The sequence below is a fragment of the Dendrobates tinctorius genome, unplaced genomic scaffold (genome assembly GCF_039654945.1).
Source record: "Dendrobates tinctorius isolate UK_male_01 unplaced genomic scaffold, ASM3965494v1 ptg000063l, whole genome shotgun sequence".
Lineage (NCBI taxonomy): Eukaryota > Metazoa > Chordata > Amphibia > Anura > Dendrobatidae > Dendrobates > Dendrobates tinctorius.
Genome location: NW_027361731.1, coordinates 33,491,374 through 33,510,802, shown reverse-complemented (window position 1 = coordinate 33,510,802; position 19,429 = coordinate 33,491,374). Strand labels below are relative to the sequence as shown.

At 44.1% G+C, this 19,429-nt stretch overlaps 2 protein-coding genes across 2 annotated transcripts in view; both read right to left on the bottom strand.

The window, feature by feature from the left end:
- LOC141094115 (gastrula zinc finger protein XlCGF66.1-like) overlaps nt 1-19,429 on the bottom strand; it is a 152,941-nt gene that overhangs the window by 26,317 nt on the left and 107,195 nt on the right. The gene's annotated exons all lie outside the window — the stretch shown is intronic.
- Nucleotides 1,810-18,875, bottom strand: LOC141093951 (uncharacterized). Its single transcript, XM_073579629.1, has 7 exons — nt 18,816-18,875; nt 13,872-14,021; nt 13,563-13,742; nt 13,357-13,480; nt 13,176-13,273; nt 12,887-12,977; nt 1,810-2,436 (listed from the first exon to the last, which is right to left on the bottom strand). Exons 1-7 carry the CDS (start codon nt 18,873-18,875, stop codon nt 2,399-2,401), a joined length of 741 nt encoding a protein of 246 aa, XP_073435730.1. The 3' UTR covers nt 1,810-2,398.

The following is a 19,429-nucleotide window of genomic DNA, read 5'->3' as shown; positions in this document are numbered from 1 at the left end:
ATGCTTTATACACCAATATACCCCACGCTTAGGTCACAGACCCCTCTGTGTATGCTGTATACACCCGTATTCCGCCAGCTTCGGTCGCAGACCCCTCTGTGTACTCTGTATACACCCGTGTACCCCCAACTTCGGTCGCAGACCACTCTGTGTATGCTGTATACACCCATGTACCCTCAACTTTGGTCGCAGAACCCTGTGTACACTGTATACACCCATATACCCCAAGCTTCAGTCGCAGACCCCTGTGTATACTGTATACACCCGTATACCCCCAGCTTCTATCACAGACCCCGCGTCTCTCACACTGTATACACCCGTATACCCCCAGCTTCAGTCTCAGACCCCTGTGTGTATGCTGTATGCACCCGTATATCACCAGCTTCGATCACAGATCCCTCTGTGTAAGCTGTATACACCCGTATACCCACAGCTTCGATCACAGAGCCCTCTATGTACTCTGTATACATCCATATACCCCCAGCTTCGGTGGCAGAACCCTGTGTACACTGTATACACCCGTATACCCCCAGCTTCGGTCACAGACCACGCGTCTCTCACTGTGTATACACCCATATACCCCCAGCTTTGGTCTCAGACCCCTGTGTGTATGCTTTATACACCAATATACCCCACGCTTAGGTCACAGACCCCTCTGTGTATGCTGTATACACCCGTATTCCGCCAGCTTCGGTCGCAGACCCCTCTGTGTACTCTGTATACACCCGTATACCCCCAACTTCGGTCGCAGACCACTCTGTGTATGCTGTATACACCCGTATACACCCATCTTCGGGCACAGACCCCTGTGTATGCTGTATACACCTGTATTCCCCCAGCTTGGCTCGCAGTCCCCTCAGTGTGCTCTTTATACACCCATATACCCCCAGCTTCGGTCACAAATTCCTCTGTGTACGCTGTATACACCCAGCTTCGGTCGCAGACCCCTGTGTACACTGTATACACCCATATACCCCCAGCTTCAGTCGCAGACCCCTGTGTATACTGTATACACCCGTATACCCCCAGCTTCTATCACAGACCCTGCGTCTCTCACACTGTATACACCCGTATACCCCCAGCTTCAGTCTCAGACCCCTGTGTGTATGCTGTATGCACCCGTATATCACCAGCTTCGATCACAGATCCCTCTGTGTAAGCTGTATACACCCGTATACCCACAGCTTCGATCACAGAGCCCTCTATGTACTCTGTATACATCCATATACCCCCAGCTTCGGTGGCAGACCCCTGTGTACACTGTATACACCCGTATACCCCCAGCTTCGGTCACAGACCTCGCGTCTCTCACTCTGTATACACCCATATACCCACAGCTTTGGTCTCAGACCCCTGTGTGTATGCTTTATACACCAATATACCCCACGCTTAGGTCACAGACCCCTCTGTGTATGCTGTATACACCCGTATTCCGCCAGCTTCGGTCGCAGACCCCTCTGTGTACTCTGTATACACCCGTGTACCCCCAACTTCGGTCGCAGACCACTCTGTGTATGCTGTATACACCCATGTACCCTCAGCTTTGGTCGCAGAACCCTGTGTACACTGTATACACCCAGGTTCGGTCGCAAACCCCTGTGTACGCTGTATACACCTGTATACCCCCAGCTTCGGTCATAGACCCCTCTGTGTAAGATGTATACACCCGTATATCTCCAGCTTCGGTAGCAGACCCGTGTACACTGTATACACCCATATACCCCCAGGTTCGGTCACAGACCTCTGTGTATGCTGTATACACCCGTATACCCCCAGCTTCGGTCACAGACAGAGTAATTACTAAAGGACTATGTGAGAAAGGGATTTATTCTACAAGAAACTTAGGGTCCACAAATGAGAGAATCCGGGCCTCGTGGCTGGATACTCCGGGCCCCCAGTGTGTTAGGACCAGATGGGGTCTTTGTCCCTGGAGCTTCTCTACTCGGGATAATGAGACTCTGATCTTGGTCATCCGTATGGATAATGGAAATGGAATTACAAAGCTTCTCATATACTTTCCATGTTAAACACAGACGGCTCATGTATGGCAGTATGGCACACGGACGGCACATGTACAGCACACAGACGGCACATGTACAGCACACAGACGGCACATGTACAGCACACGGACCGCACACGACGGCTCATGTACAGCACATTGACGGCAAATGGACGGCACACGTACAGCATATGGATGGCACATGTACAGCACACGGGCGGCATATGTACGGCACACGGACGGCATGTTTACATGGACCCATAGACTTGTACTGGCTCTTTGTCACCTCTGTTGCTGGGAAAACATGGACATGAGAGCAGCACCATAAGTCAAATAGGGGACACATGGCATTGTTGCATCTGTTTTCTCTCAGAAAGGAAACGTAACATCAACTGTTCTTCACTGTCCTATTAAGGGTATAGAAGAATCCAGGATATCTATAAACAGAAAGATAGTGAGGAAACACTTAGCTAACCTAAATGAATTCAAGTCTCCAGGTCCAGATGAATTACACCCCAGAGTACTGAAGGAGATAGCAGAAGAAATTTTTGAACCCCTCTCCATAATCTTTGAAAATTCTTGGAGAACAGGAGAAGTCCCAGAAGACTGGAGAAGAGCAAATGTTGTTCCTATCTTCAAAAAGGGGAAGAAGGTGGACCCAGGCAACTATAGGCTGGTGAGTCTGACTTCTATACCAGGAAAGATCTTTGAACAAATTATTAAACAACATGTATGTCAGTACCTGGATAAGAATGAAGTGATTAAACAGAGTCAGCATGGGTTTGTAACTAATAAGTCATGTCAGACTAACTTAATTTCCTTCTATGACGGAATCACTGATTGGGTGGATCAAGGAAATGCTGTAGATATAGTATATCTTGACTTCAGCAAAGCATTTGACAAAGTATCTCATACAATCCTTATTGAAAAAATGACTAAGTATGGAATGGACAAGGCAACTGTTAGGTGGATTCATAACTGGCTTAGTGATCGGACCCAAAGAGTGGTCGTAAATGGCTGCACATCCAGTTGGAAGAATGTCTCAAGTGGGGTACCACAGGGCTCTGTCCTGGGCCCTGTATTGTTCAACATCTTTATCAATGATTTAGATGAAGGAATTGCGGGTAAACTGATTAAATTTGCTGATGACACAAAGCTAGGAGGGATAGCTAATACTAGAGAAGAGAGAGAGGATTCAAAAAGATATAAATAAACTGGAGAAGTGGGCAGCAACTAACAGAATGGTTTTTAACAGGGAAAAATGCAAAGTACTACATCTGGGCAATAAAAATGAAAAAAGCATATACAGAATGGGAGGAATAGGCCTAAGCAACAGCACATGTGAAAAAGACTTGGGTATACTAATAGATCACAGACTGAATATGAGTCAACAGTGTGATGCAGCAGCAAAAAAGGCAAATGCAATTCTAGGATGTATTAACAGAAGCATACAGTCTAGATCACGTGAAGTCATTATTTCCCTCTACTCCTCTTTGGTCAGACCTCATCTGGAATATTGTGTCCAGTTTTGGGCACCACATTTTAAAAAAGACATCAACAAACTGGAGCAAGTTCAGAAAAGAGCGACCAGAATGGTGACCGGTCTGCAAACCCTGTCTTATGAGGAAAGGTTGCAGGATTTGGGAATGTTTAGTTTGCAAAAGAGAAGACTGAGAGGAGACTTAATAGCTGTCTACAAATATCTAAAGGGCTGTCACATTGTAGAGGGATCAACTTTATTCTCATTTGCACAAGGAAAGACTAGAAGCAATGGGATGAAACTGAATGGGAGGAGACACAGATTAGATATTAGAAAAAACTTTTTGACAGTTAGAGTGATCAATGAGTGGAACAAGCTGCCACGAGAAGTGGTGAGTTCTCCTTCAATGGAAGTCTTCAAACAGAGGCTGGACAGACATCTGACTGGGATGATTTAGCGAATCCTGCTTTGAGCAGGGGGTTGGACCAGATGGCCCAGGAGGTCCCTTCCAACTCTACGATTCTATGATTCTATAGGTCGTGTTAAGGGGCCGTACAGTCACATAATAGGAAACAGAATTGCCGTCTTTTTCTACATCCTACCTCACAAACAGCAGAATACAAAGATAATAAAAACAAGTCCTTCATGTCCCCCAAACTACTAGGGTCATGGACAGGAAACCAGAAAGGTACCAGGGTCATGGACAGGAAACCAGAGAGGTACCAGGGTCATGGACAGGAAACTAGAAAGGTAATGTACCAGGGTCATGGACAGGAAACCAGAAAGGTACCAGGGTCATGGACAGGAAACTAGAAAGGTAATGTACCAAGGTCATGGACAGGAAACCAGAAAGGTACCAGGGTCAAGGACAGGAAACTAGAAAGGTAATGTACCAAGGTCATGGACAGGAAACCAGAAAGGTACCAGGGTCATGGACAGGAAACTAAAAAGGTAATATATCAGGGTCATGGACAGGAAACCAGAGAGGTAAGATACCAGGGTCATGGACAGGAAACCAGAGAGGTAAGATACCAGGGTCATGGACATGAAACCAGAGAGGTAAGATACCAGGGTCATGGACAGGAAACCAGAAGGGAAATATACCAGGGCCATGGACAGGAAACCAGAAAGGTAAGATTCCAGGATCATGGACAGGAAACCAGAAAGGTAATATGCCAGGGTTATGGACAGGAAACCAGAGAGATAATATACCAGGGTAATGGACAAGAAACCAGAGGTAATATACCAGGGTAATGGACAGAAAACCAGAGAGGAAATATACCAGGGTCATGGACAGAAAACCAGAGAGGTAAGATACCAGGATCATGGACAGGAAACCAGAGAGGTAATATATCAGGGTCATGGACAGGAAACCAGAAAGGTAAGATAACAGGATCATGGATAGGAAACCAGAGAGGTAATATACCAGGGTCATGGACAGGAAACCAGAAAGGTAATATACCAGGGTCATGGACAGGAAACCAGAGAGATAAGATGCCAGGGTCAAAATTATGAGGTCCAGAATAAATGTTTGAATAATTTCTTATCTACTGATGTGTATTTTTGTGGCTATTTAAATGTATAAATATTTATAACAATGTTAATTTTATGTAGATTTTATTCTAATTGTTAAAATTAAAATAATTCTAAGCTCAATCTTCACAAACTGAACGCTGCATCACTTCAGAAAGTGAGGTGAACGGAGTTCAATATTTTGTGAATCCGTTCTGCTCACTAATAGCAGTATGGACCGGAGACCAGTAGCACAGTGTACTAGGGCCACAGAGAGAAACATGGGTTCCAGGACATATGGGCCCCGATATCCTGTTAAAAAACTAAAAAGTAGGAATATCAAGGAATTTATGGAAAAAAGAAGAAAATAGAAAATGTTGATGGGTAAGTTTTTCATATTAGGCTCAATATATACCTGGCTTGGTTTTAATAAGGTGGAAATATAATTTTCCCACCAGGTTCAGGAATTGACAAGGAAGTTATCGATTGTAACCAGAACCTTTGAAATTTCAGGATATTACAGACCCGCTTTTTAGTTTGACATATGTTAAATCTACCGATCTCAAAGAACAACTGCCCATAATAATATATGTGTTATTCACCATAAATACTGGACGTGAAGCACCATGTATCTTATCAATGGTAACTAGTGGAGCAGAAGCTATCCTCCAGGAACACAGACCAATATAGTATATCATTAATCTGCAGAGAGCTTATCACTATAGTCGGATGGTAGATATATATCTAGATGGGAAAAGATGGCTGGGGGGGAAAGGGTGAGGATGGAAATAAGATGGGGAATTGTGGCCAGGGAGAGAGCACAGTAGGTGCTCATCCGCGCTGATTCTACCGGAAGAATCTTCTTATGGGAGAGAAAGAAGGGGAACTACAATATATTTGATCATATATATTATAATTATACCTAATTTATAACCCACTTGCTGATTGTCTCTCTTAGGCCAGACACATCACACAATCACAGGGAGTGAGTGTGAGGACAAAATAGTATTGTGACCCGGTCACTGCTTCACATAGAGTCTTCATCGCTAGTGCACAAATCCAAAAGCAGGAGAACGTGGCGAACCCCACAATGTCCACATACCAAAGAGGCATACACAGACAAGACCGATCTATAGAGATGGAACATTACCCAGATGCCTCTTTTCAGCACGTTTCGCTTGTAATGCTTCCTCAGAAAGGGGTTTCTACAAGAGAAGCGCGTGTAATGTGCAGTTTGCCCCGTTCTGCTGCTTCTGGATTTATGCACCAGCAATGAAGACTCTATGTGAAGCCGTGACCGTGTCATGCCCATAATGCCACACATGCCCTATGGAATCGGCTTTATAACATTCATTGTTTGTACTATTTTATGAATGTTTCCATGAGCACTGTCACTTTATGAGTCTACAATGTAATATTTATTCCTGTGTGGATTGTAAACCTGTTCTATATATTCTTTGTATCTGGGTTTATTGTGAATTGACCATTCGGCGGAGACCTTACACCTGAGATATGTAATGATATAGGATGATAAGCGATATAATTGTTATACTTCCTCTATATGGACTTTCCACTTACAATTATATATATGTACAGTATATATATGTAAAGGATTTTGCTAAACTATATTTTGGGACAGATTTAGATACGTTTTATATACATACCTGATGATTTTTCTCTGCATAATCTCTTCTTTTTACATTTTTTATGTGTTTTGTTGAAATACAGATATATTCCATACTGACATGTTGTTTATGGGAGTAACGTCTGTAGGCCATGTTGTTGAATTCTATTTCTGAATATATGGAGGACCTCGTTTGGGCTTTTTATATACAGTAAATGGTTAGACAAACGAACTTCATATAGTGGTAAAAGGTGTATACATGATAACCTCACACTGCAGGGAAGACATGTATTCTAGAATACTAAAGAAAGTGATAACACAAAATGACAATATTTAGGAGTATTTCACCAAACTCCATTACAATCCATAAATCCCCATGTCCCTTTTATCTAATGTCATTACCCACATAACTATTCACATATTGACTATTGTATTGTCCTCATCACAGACACTACTTACTACCATATGACACCTTTACTTACTCTCACAATGCCCTGCAGCTACTCCTATTAACCCTTGTGTATGCCAACCATACCTGCTAATGGCTCTGATGTCATTTTATGTCTCCATTCTGGCTAGAGCTCCCATAAGGTCATCTCATTAGCTGCAAAGTTAGTTAGCGAAAGATTTTCCATGATGGCAGCTCAGTCTGACATGGCTGTTCAATATATTTAGTACTGATCATTCTCGTACAATGAGTGTTTTTATTGTAACACTAGCTGAAGAGCCCGGCGCTGCCCGGGCATAGTAACTAACTGTGGTTAGTTATAGCAAATTATAATTATCCTCCATCCCATAGCCCCGTGCCCATATACCCATCATACATATCCACGATCCCATAGGCCCTTGCCCATATATCCATCATACATATCCTCCATCCCATAGTCGAGTGCCCATATACCCATCATACATCCTCCATCCCATAGTCCCATGCCCATATACCCATCACACATCCTTCATCTCATAGTCCCATGCCCATATACCCATCATACATATCCTCCATCCCATAGTCCCGTGCCCATATACCCATCATACATATCCTCCATCCCATAGTCCCATGCCCATATACCCACCATACATATCCGCCATCCCATAGTCCCGTGCCCATATACCCGTCATACATATCCTCCATCCCATAGTCCAGTGCCCATATACCCATCACACATCCTCCATCCTATAGTCAACCATTATGACATCATAATGAGCGTCGGGGCTTGCAACCTATGACATCAGCGTCGCCATGGCAACCATTGTGACATCATAATGAGGGGCGGGGCTTGATATGCACACACTTTTCCCCATTATGTAGATAGGGGCAAAATTGGTGAATTGGAACGTGCAGGGTTAAAATTTCGCCTCACAACATAGCTTAGGACGCTCTCAGGGTCCAGACGTGTGACTGTGCCAAATTTTGTGGCTGTAGCTGCGACGGTGCGGATGCCTATCCTGGACATACATACATACACACATACATACATACACACACTTGAGCTTTATATATTAGATGGCCAAACATGAGGAATGACAAGGGGTTGTCCTAGTAGTGGTCAACACCTTTACGAAGATACAATTTTAAGTTAAAATATTTCCAACACTTTGAACATGAAAAAAACTCCCCGTATGACTTCCCTGATGTTTATTAAGAGTTGATTTTGGTAGAAAACATTTCCCACATTAAGAACATGAAAAAGGTTTCTCCCCTGTGTGAGTTTTTTGGTGACTAAGAAGAGAAGATTTCTTCACAAAACATTTCCCACATTCTGAACAGTTAAAAGGCTTCTCCCCCATGTGAGTTCTTTGGTGCTTAAACAAATATGATTTACAGTTAAAACATTTCCCACATTCTGAGCAGGAAAAAGGCTTCTCCCCTGTGTGAGTTCTTTGATGATTAACCAAATCTGATTTCCAGTTAAAACATTTCCCACATTCTGAACAGCAAAAAGGCTTCTCCCCTGTGTGAATTCTTTGGTGACTAACCAAATGTGATTTCTTTGTAAAACATTTCCCACATTCTGAACAGCAAAAAGGCTTCTCCCCTGTGTGAGTTCTTTGGTGCTTAAACAAATATGATTTACAGTTAAAACATTTCCCACATTCTGAGCAGGAAAAAGGCTTCTCCCCTGTGTGAGTTCTTTGATGATTAACCAAATCTGATTTCCAGTTAAAACATTTCCCACATTCTGAACAGCAAAAAGGCTTCTCCCCTGTGTGAATTCTTTGGTGACTAACCAAATGTGATTTCTTTGTAAAACATTTCCCACATTCTGAACAGCAAAAAGGCTTCTCCCCTGTGTGAGTTATACGGTGCATAATCAAATCTGATTTCCTTGTAAAACATTTCCCACATTCTGAACATGAAAAAGGCTTCTCCCCTGTGTGAGTTCTCTGGTGCTTAACACAATCTGATTTCTTTGTAAAACATTTCCCACATTCTAAACAGCAAAAAGGTTTCTCCCCCGTATGAGTTCTTTGGTGCTTAACCAAATCTGATTTCTTTGTAAAACATTTCCCACATTCTGAACAGCAAAAAGTCTTGTCCCCTGTGTGAGTTCTATGGTGACTAACCAAATCTGATTTCTGGTTAAAACATTTCCCACATTCTGAACAGGAAAAAGGTTTCTCGCCTGTGTGAGTTTTATGGTGAGTAACAAAATGTGATTTATGTGCAAAACATTTCCCACATTCTGAACAGGAAAAAAGCTTCTCCCCTGTGTGGGTTCTATGGTGATTAGACACATATGATTTCTTTGTAAAACATTTCCCACATTCTGAACAGGAAAAAGGCTTCTCCCCTGTGTGAGTTCTATGGTGCTTAACCAAATCTGATTTCTGGCTAAAACATTTCCAACATTCTGAACAGGAAAAAGGTTTCTCCCCTGTGTGAGTTTTCTGGTGTGTAACAAAATTAGATTTCTTGTTAAAACATTTCCCACATTCTGAGCATGAAAAAGGTTTCTTCCCTGTGTGAGTTTTTTGGTGACTAAGAAGAGATGATTTCCTCACAAAACATTTCCCACATTCTAAACAGGAAAAAGGTTTCTCCCCTGTGTGAGTCCTATGGTGACTAACCAAATCTGATTTCTTATTAAAACATTTCCCACATTCTGAACAGCAAAAAGGCTTCTCCACTGTATGATTCCTTTGGTGCTTAACCAAATCTGATTTCTTTGTACAACATTTCCCACATTGTGAACAGGAAAATCTATTCTCTGTTATGTGAATTTTTTCATGTTTAGGAAAAGTCTTTTCAAGAAAACTATTTCCATATTCTGAATCTGAAAATGTCTCCTTTCCTTTAGAATCAATTAATTTTTTAATGCTTATATTGTGACTTTGATTTTCCTTAGTAGTTGGTAATGAACCAAAAGATGGGACCTGTTTCATAGGATCAGATGACAGATCTTTGCTGTGAATGGATGATGATATATCTGGAGTAATGGCATTCACTTCAGTTGTATCCTGTGAGATCTCAAGATCATCAGATTTAAAAATTGAAGATGTCAGCGTTCCTAAAAATAAAACCAGTTAACTTTGAATACAATATCTTCAAATTTGATACTTTTGGACATTTCTACTTAAGCTGTCCTTAAAAGATACAAGCTTTTTAAAACCATTGAATTATTCACCAAGACAATGACAGTTCACAGTCTAATCGAAAGCCTCATAGCATGAACCAGTGCATCATGGTGTTCAATGGTTTGTTCATTCTGCTTCCCACAGATGGAATAAAAAGCCAACAATGTTATATAGGCGAAAATTATACCAATAAAACTTCTACTCATCTCACGGAAACACAAGACACCACTAAGGTCCATCATCTGTCAGAAGAAAACCAAAAGGTTTCCACAATATTTGTGGGTCAAAAGCTCTTGAAAAGCAACATGGCTTCCATAAACCGATCCAGCAATATCCGCTCTCCCAAAGTCAAATATCCACTCTCTTCTGAGCCTTTTAGTGCACCCAAACCATATTTAGCATCCATATATTGGGCATTACTATAGTGAGACGAACCCACTTAATTTACGGTGTGTGTTTCCTGGAGCACAATCTGGGCATTATGTGTTGGATAATAAAATGACAAATGTGCAATTTTCATGTTGCAACATCCAGTGCGAGCTAATTTCCGTAAAGTGTCACTACTCCCATAGAATAATTCACTGAGGGTTATAATTTCCATAATGGAGCCACTTTATGGGGATTTCTACTGCTTTAGTTTCCTATAATTTTGTTATATTAGGGCATCTGCAGATGGTGTGTCCCCTCTCCCCTGGAATCTGCTCCTGCGATGTTTGATTCCATCACCAAGCAGCACCTTATTTATTGTGCAGGCGTTGCTGGTAATAGAAGAGACGTTGAAACCAGAAGTTCTGGGTGGCGCTGGCTCTGTCCAGCCACTAAGATTAGGGTGCCTGAGACCAGTAGTTTCATCCAGCCTGGCAGTATGGGTTTGTGTGCTGTCCAGCAATCTGGTAGCAATCTGCTACCTGCTTAAGCCAATTAGAAAGCACCAAACCCTCCTAAAGCTTGAAGCCTATTCCCGGAATCTGCCAGATACAGCCTTGTTCTCCTCTGGTTCAGTCTGTGCTCAGCTGGTGTATTTGTTTCCTGGTGTAATCCCAGCCCCGCTTACTGACTACACTTGTGTCTTCTGATTTTGTACTTTCTCTGCCATCCTGGTTATGACCAACTACCTGACTATTCTTCTTGCCATCTCACCCCACAGAATAGCAGGTAACACCATGGCCCAAGCCTAGGGGTCTCTGTGTAAGTCCAGATCCATGAAGAGGGGTTAAGGGATGATGAGCAAGGCAATCACTAGGATCTGGAAAATAGAGTAGATGGAGCCAAGCCTTCTCGTGGTGGCCATCTTCTGATCTGCCAGATGATCACTAACAGTGCTCCCAATACATCGTGTCTGCAAACTATTCCATCAAGATCTGTGTACAAATAGCTAAATGGCGCTCCTTCCTTTCTTAGCCCTACCATGTGCCCAGAAAGTAGTGTACAACCATATACAGGGGATTGTTGGATTGAAGAGACATTGGGAAATAATTTGTAAGGTCCATTTGTTTCCTATGATTCTGGTGAAAACTCACTGGGTAATTAGAGTATGGGGCTCGGTGGCTCTTGGCAATCTAAACTATCGTAAGGGCCAATATTTTCCATCAGATGAGTTTCAAGAAGAAATATTAGATATTCATAGAGAACTTTTTATAATAGTGCAGAGCTGATGTGTCTTAAATTTAGATCTCAGGCATTTGGCAGAGGTAATGGAGACCTTATTTTAGAGGCTACCAGGTAGTTGCAGACTCACATAAGTGAGGCAGGCCGATCCCACCATCATCAGACTACCATACAAAATGAACCTGTACAAAAAGAACTAGAAAAAAAAAACATGTTACCGTATTTTTTGGATAATAAGACGCTCCCCAAATTTTGAGGAGAAAAATAGGAATTTTTTTTTAATAACACGGTGGTGCTTCTTATAATCCAGGGTCGCTGCTGGAGGAGGCAGGAGTGGGGTGATGCTGCAGACCGCAGGGTGGGATGAGGGGGTGTCCGATGTGCAGTGCGCAGCTGCGAGTGTTTGCAGCGGCTGGGGTGCCTGGCACTGCTGCCCGGGTTGCCCGCTGCTGCCCAAGGTGGCCGCCTCCGCTGCTGCTGCCGCAGCTCGGGGTGTCCACCGCTGCTGCTGCATGAAGTGTCTGCTGCTGCGGGGGGGACTATGCCGACTTTTCGTGATAGGCCAGAGCCCCTCGCATGTCCGTGGTTTCCTCCAGTGCGGTGGACTCCGTGAACATGGCTGCTGGGGCGCGGCGCATACGCAGATGGAGATCTCGGTATCAAGATCTCAGGATATGAGATTTCAGCCCTGAAATGAGATCTCAGGATTCTAGGAAGCCAACAGCATCATTACCCTCCGCTTTCTCTTACAGGCCCAGTATAATATTTTTCATCAAGTGATTTTCTAACTAGCCAGCACATTCTACGTACGCTGTCATTTGGCTTTATAGTTTACAGATCTGGGCAGGTAACGGTCAGCGTCTCCTAATCCCAGGGAGTAGGTGGATCCTCCAGGTTGTAAGTTCGATAGAAAAGGGCTTTCAATGCCCAAAGTCATGTGAACAGTTTTGGGTGGAGGAGAATGTTGTGGTCTAGAGGCAAAATGGTGATCATGGTAATACGGCCGGACTACACCACCGATAAAGCAGCCACAGCCGGTGACTGAGAGGAATCTGTGACTTCTCTGCATTCAGTGGTTACTACTCACCTGGGTAGTCATATGTGGGAATCTCCTCTTTACACCGCTCATCATCTCTCACATATGTCTCTGTAGTATTAATATGGGTCAGATCTTCACCCTGAAACAAATATTGTAAAAGTCACAGACAGATGGAGAAGTCCCATCTATGATCCGCTCTAATCCTGCCATCTCCATCGTTCTCATTACACAAGTATAAAACATATAATACTGGTGGATAAAACAAGACTGAGCACAAGACCTTCACAGCCGTCTACACATCATAGGGGAGATCTCCTGACACCTTCTCTACATCTACCTGATGATCCTGAGGAGCACTGGTATCTTCTTGTTTACAGTCCTGTGGAAGAAGAGGATGGGGACATCTCTCTGGTGTTGTCCTCTTACTGGATAGATCTGGAGGAAACACATACAGGGACTGAATTCATTCTCTGTATACATATAATTATAGGCCGTGTGTATTTAGTCCTGTCTACTACCTGGAGATGTGAGGGGCTGGGGAACCTCCATTATGACGTTCTTGTACAGATCTCTGTGTCCTTCTAAATACTCCCACTCCTCCATGGAGAAATAGACAGCGACATCCTGACAACTTATAGGAACCTGACACATACAATGATACCGTCATCCCCCGATCCCTTCATAGTGTTACAGTATAATGTCCCAGCATTCCCAGCAGTGTCACCTCTCCAGTCAGCAGCTCTATCATCCTGTAGATGAGTTCTAGGATCTTCTGCTCATTGATGTCCTCATGGATCAGGGGGTGAGGTGGAGGCCCCGTGATTGGGCTCAGGGGTCTTCCCCATCCCTCAGACACAGGGTCCTGACAGCGATCACAAGAGGTCTTCTTCACCACTGTGTAATCCTGGTAATGGAGAGACACATTAATAAATCTCACTACAGACATTTCCAGAGTCCTCACCTCTCCAGTTCTGTCCATCTGTTATTCCCATAGATAAGAATGATGTAATGTGACGTCATCAGAATCTCTCACCTCTCCAGTGAGACGGAAGAGGATCTCTAGGGTGAGGTGTAATATCCTCTCCGCCATCTTGTCTCTGTCCATATCCATCCTTGATGGGTAAAACATGAAATTTCTCTTTTGTAGAAGATCTTCACTGAGAGGATCCGATATTGTAGAGACCTGAATGAGAAGAAGATGAGCCGATGTAACATCATAAGAATCCTGTGTAATAATACAATTACTGGAGATAATAAGGGAAACATATGAGGAGATTTATTATCTTACAGGGTTTAGTTTTCTTCCCTGACATCTACTAATAAAACCTATATATTTAGGCCACAGACAACAAGCAGTTTCCTCCTCGGAGTCGGCAGCTGAACACGTTCCTCATAGACTCATCTTCCATAACGCTAATTCTCATCTCATTACCGACACTGGAATCGGCATTAGTAATACTGCAGGAGATATTTGTTATGAATGAGTCACCGGAGGAGGAGAAAACAAAAATACAAGCTAAGTCCAGAAAAACCGGAGAGGTTGGTAGCTATCGGATTGCAGACCCCTGATCCTATTCACCACAACTAACAGTAGCCGTGGGGGGTTCCTACGGTGTTCCTAGACCCCTCGTCACAGCCAGAGAGCTAAATAAGCCTAAAGAAAGAAAGGCAAAATCTAAACTGCCCCAGAGCAGACCCCAATGCAATAGACAGCCCCCAACATGTATTGTCGGTGAAAAACAGATGAAAACACAAACACAGACAGAAAGACAGGCTGAGCAAACGATGGGGCCCAACTAACTAGATAGGACAGGACAGAAAAGATGCTGGCTGCAATCCGCAAAAACCCTGCCAAAAATGTCCCAACCGTCTGATAGGAAAAAAGGCCCTGAAGTCGCTAGACTTCAAAATCACTATATCAGCACTCAGGTATATTCTGAAAAAAGAGCAAAGAGATCAACTGATCAGAGACAAAAATGGAATTCAGCCAGTCCCAGCAAGAGCTGGCTGAACACAAACACTAAGTAAACCAGACAAAATCTCATGGAATAATAGCAGGGCAAAAACTTAGCTTTAGAAGACAGGAACTAGACTGGAGGCCAGAGCTCAGAGCAGAGAGGATCACCAGCAACCTTGCAGGGCGTCGGCTGCCTTATATCCACTCAGAGATTCCGGATGTCCAATCACCCTCCGCCTGCTCTGATGACAGGTTCTTCCCATCTAAATCAATTTCACTACCTCCCTTCACCAGCAGAGGGAGTTCATCAGACATCAATGCTGAAGGGGAAAATGAACTCACAACAGTACCTCCCCCTTGAGGAGGGGTCACCGAACCCTCATCCACGCCTCCAGGGCGATCAGGATGGGCCCGATGAAAAGCACGAACCAATCTTTCGGCATGAATATCGGATGCAGGGACCCAAGAATTATCCTCCTGGCCATAACCCTTCCACTTAACCAAATACTGGAGTTTCCGTCTAGCCAGACGAGAATCCAGTATCTTCTCAACCTCATATTCCACATTACCTTCAACCAATAAAGGGTCAGGAGGTGCCACCACAGGAACTACTGGCTCAACAAACCTCTTTAACAGAGACTTATGAAACACATTATGGATCTTGAATGTAACAGGAGCCAATCGAAAAGAGACCGGATTAAGAATCTCCAAAATCTTGTAAGGTCCAATAAATCTAGGTTTAAACTTTGGAGAAGCCACCTTCACAGAGATATTCTTTCATGACAACCAAACCATATCACCCACCTTAAACCGGGAACCAATGGTCCTATGCCGGTTGGAAAACCGCTGGGCCTTTTCCTGGCAAAGAGACAACTTATACACTACGTGGTCCCAGATCTGGTGCATTCTCTCCACCACAGTGTCAACACCTGGGCAGGCAGAAGACTCCACCTGTCCTGAAGAAAATCGAGGATGAAACCCAAAGTTACAAAAAAAGATGACATCAAAGTGGCAGAACTAGCTCTATTATTTAACGCAAATTCGGCCAAGGACAAAAATGAAACCCAATCATCCTGATCAGCAGAAATAAAACATCTCAAATACGACTCCAAAGTCTGGTTTGTTCTCTCCGTCTGCCCATTGGTCTCAGGGTGAAACGCAGAGGAGAAGGACAACTGAATTCCGAGCTTGGAACAGAAAGTCCTCCAAAATCTAGAAACAAACTGAACTCCTCTGTCAGATAAAATGTTCTCAGGAATCCCATGCAAGCGAACCACCTGTTGCAAAAACAAGGGCACCAACTCTGAGGAAGATGGCAACTTAGGGAGTGGTACAAGATGGACCATCTTAGAGAATCTATCACAAATCACCCAAATAACAGTCATTCTCTGAGAGACAGGCATATCAGAGATAAAATCCATTGAAATATGGGTCCATGGCCTCCTGGGCACCGGCAATGGCATCAACAACCCACTAGAGCGAGAACAAGGTTTAGACCGAGAGCAAGTCCCACAGGACTGCACAAAATTCCTGACATCACGAGACAAGGCGGGCCACCAAAAAGACCGACTCACCAAATCTCTAGTACCAAAAATACCTGGATGACCAGCCAATGCGGAGCAATGAACTTCAGACATTACTCTCTTCCTCCACTGGTCAGGAACATACAATTTTCCAATGGGACAACGATCAGGTTTGTCCTCCTGAAACTCTTCCAGAGCACGTCTCAAATTGGGTGAGATGGCAGAAAGAACTACCCCCTCACCTAAGATGGTAGCAGGCTTGGTCACAATAGGAGAATCAGCAAAGAAACTCCTAGAGAGGGCGTCTGCCTTGACATTCTTCGTGCCCGGAAGAAAAGAGACCACAAAATCAAAACGTGTGAAAAACAAGGCCCACCTGGCCTGTCTAGGATTCAAGCGTATGGCCGACTCAAGGTAAATCAAATTCTTGTGGTCAGTAAGGACCACGACTTGATGTTTAGCTCCCTCCAACCAATGTCTCCACTCCTCAAATGCCCATTTCATGGCTAACAGTTCCCGATTCCCCACATCATAGTTACGTTCGGATGGGGAGAACTCTCGGGAAAAGAAAGCACAGGGATTCATTTTAGATGTTACAGGATCTTTTTGGGACAAAACAGCTCCTGCACCAATCTCAGAAGCGTCCACCTCTACCTGAAACGGGAATGAGACATCAGGTTGCCGCAAAACCGGAGCAGAAGTGAACCTCCGCTTCAGCTCCTGAAAGGAAGAAACAGCCTCCGGAGACCAATTCAGCACATCAGCACCCTTCTTATTAAATTCAGTCAATGGTTTGGCAATACCAGAAAAATTAGCTATAAATTTACGATAAAAATTAGCAAAACCCAAAACTTCTGGAGGGCCTTCAAAGAAGTGGGCTGAACGCAATCATAAATGGCCTGTACCTTGGCCGGGTCCATTTCAATAGTTGACGGAGACAAAATAAATCCCAAAAATGAAATCCTCTGTACACCAAAAAGGCATTTCGATCCCTTGACATACAGGGAATTCTCCCTCAAAATCCGGAACACAGTCCGAACATGTTCCACATGAGAGTCCCAATCCTTGGAAAAGATCAAAATATCATCCAGATAGATGATCAAAAATTTATCCACAAAGTCCCGGAAAATATCATTCATGAAGCACTGGAAGACAGAAGGGGCATTAGTGAGCCCAAAAGGCATCACCAGGTACTCAAAATGTCCCTCCGGAGTATTAAACGCCATCTTCCATTCATCCCCATGCTTAATGCGAATTAGATTATACGCCCCCCTGAGGTCAAGCTTGGTAAACCAGCAAGCACCTTTAACTCTGGAGAATAGATCAGAAATCAGGGGTAACGGATACTGATATTTAACAGTAATTTTGTTGAGGGTACGATAGTCAATACAAGGCCTTAATGAACCATCTTTGTTGGCCACGAAAAAAAACCCAGCACCTAAGGGTGAAGAGGATGGTCTAATATGACCCTTCTCCAAAGACTCCTTAATATAGGATCGCATAGCCTCGTGCACGGGTACAGATAAATTAAAAAGACGACCCTTGGGAAATTTACACCCAGGGCTCAGCTCAATTGCACAGTCATAACTCCTATGAGGAGGCAAAGACGCAGACTTACTCTCACTAAACACATCATAAAAATCAGCCAAATAGTCAGGAACCTCATGCGACTGGGGAGAGGTGGAGAAAACAGGAGCGTCACTAAGGGCACACCGACAACCCCAACTCACCACAGACACAGACTTCCAATCCAAAACTGGATTATGGATTTGCAACCAGGGAAACCCCAGAATAATGGTATCATGCAAATTATGCAACACCAAAAATCTGCAATTTTCTTGATGGTCCCAGAGAAATTGTCCACGCTGCTCAAATGGCCATGACCTGCCGGAGTGAAGGCCATTCAACGCAAATTACTATAGGCAATTCATCCCGCACTTCTCTGCTTTAACCAAGTCTATTGTTGCCCTTACCCAGAAGGGAGCAAGACCGAACATCTGGCCCTAGGAAGCTGAAGATGCATTTTTCACCCTGAAGCGGGCCTTTGCTACGGCTCCGGTTTTGTATCGGCCAGAGGTCGGCAAGCCCTTCGTCTTCGAGGTAGACGCATCTTCTACTGGGGCTGGGGCGATTCTTTCCCAAAAGGGCGCTTGGCTCCATGCAGGTTCTTCTCCAAGTCATTTTCACCTGCAGAGTGTAACTACATGATTGGGGATCGGGAGTTGCTGGCCATAAAGATGGCGCTGGAGGAGTGGCATTATCTCCTGAAAGGGGAAGTCCATCCCTTCACCATACTCACTGACCACAAAAACTTGGCCTACCTCCAGTCGGCTCAAAGACTTAACTCCAGACAAGCCAGGTGGTCATTGTTTTTCTCTCACTTCGACTTTGAGCTCCACTTCCTACCCAGTGACAAAAATACCAAAGCAGATGCACTCTCCCGGTCCCTGCAGTCACCTGAAGTGGAGGAGGCTCCGTCGAATGTTATCAATCCTACCCGAGTTATCACAGTAGCTCCTGTGAATCTTGATTCCGTGCCGCCTGGCAAGACCCTCATCCCGCAAGACAAAAGGGCAGAAGTACTACGCTGGGGCCACTCCTCCAAGATCGCTGGACATGTCGGCATCAAGAGGACCCTTGTGCTGGTTTTCCATTATTACTGGTGACCTTCTCTACGCCAAGATGTCAGACTTCGTGGCCTCCTGCTCAATTTGCGCCAGGAACAAGGTACCTAGAAGCTTGTCCTCCGGCCTTCTTCTGCCGTTGCCTGTTCCCGAAGCTCCTTGGCAACACATCACCATGGATTTTGTTACCGACTTACCCCGCTCTTCTGGATGCACGACTGTTTTGGTGGTAGTCGATCGGTTTTCCAAGATGGCCCATTTTGTCCCGTTACCCGGCTTGCCCACAGCTTCTGAATTGGCTAAAATCTTCATTCATCAGATTTTCAGATAACACGGACTTCCTCAGCAAATCGTGTCTGACCGCGGGGTACAGTTTACCTCCCGCTTCTGCAGAGCACTCTGTAAACTCTTGGGCATATCCCTGGATTTCACTTCCGCTTATCATCCACAGACCAACGGGCAAGTCGAACGGATCAACCAAGTCTTG

Bases quoted from the DNA above. Each gene is read 5' to 3' on its own strand.
- LOC141093951 (XM_073579629.1), bottom strand. From the start codon at position 18,875: ATGAGGGTCTTGCCAGGCGGCACGGAATCAAGATTCACAGGAGCTACT. The intron at 13,743-13,871 runs GTGAGAGATTCT...CTCCATTACCAG, and splicing joins TCTTCCGTCTCACTGGAGAG to GATTACACAGTGGTGAAGAA. The intron at 12,978-13,175 runs GTAGATGTAGAG...TATTTGTTTCAG, and splicing joins GTGCTCCTCAGGATCATCAG to GGTGAAGATCTGACCCATAT.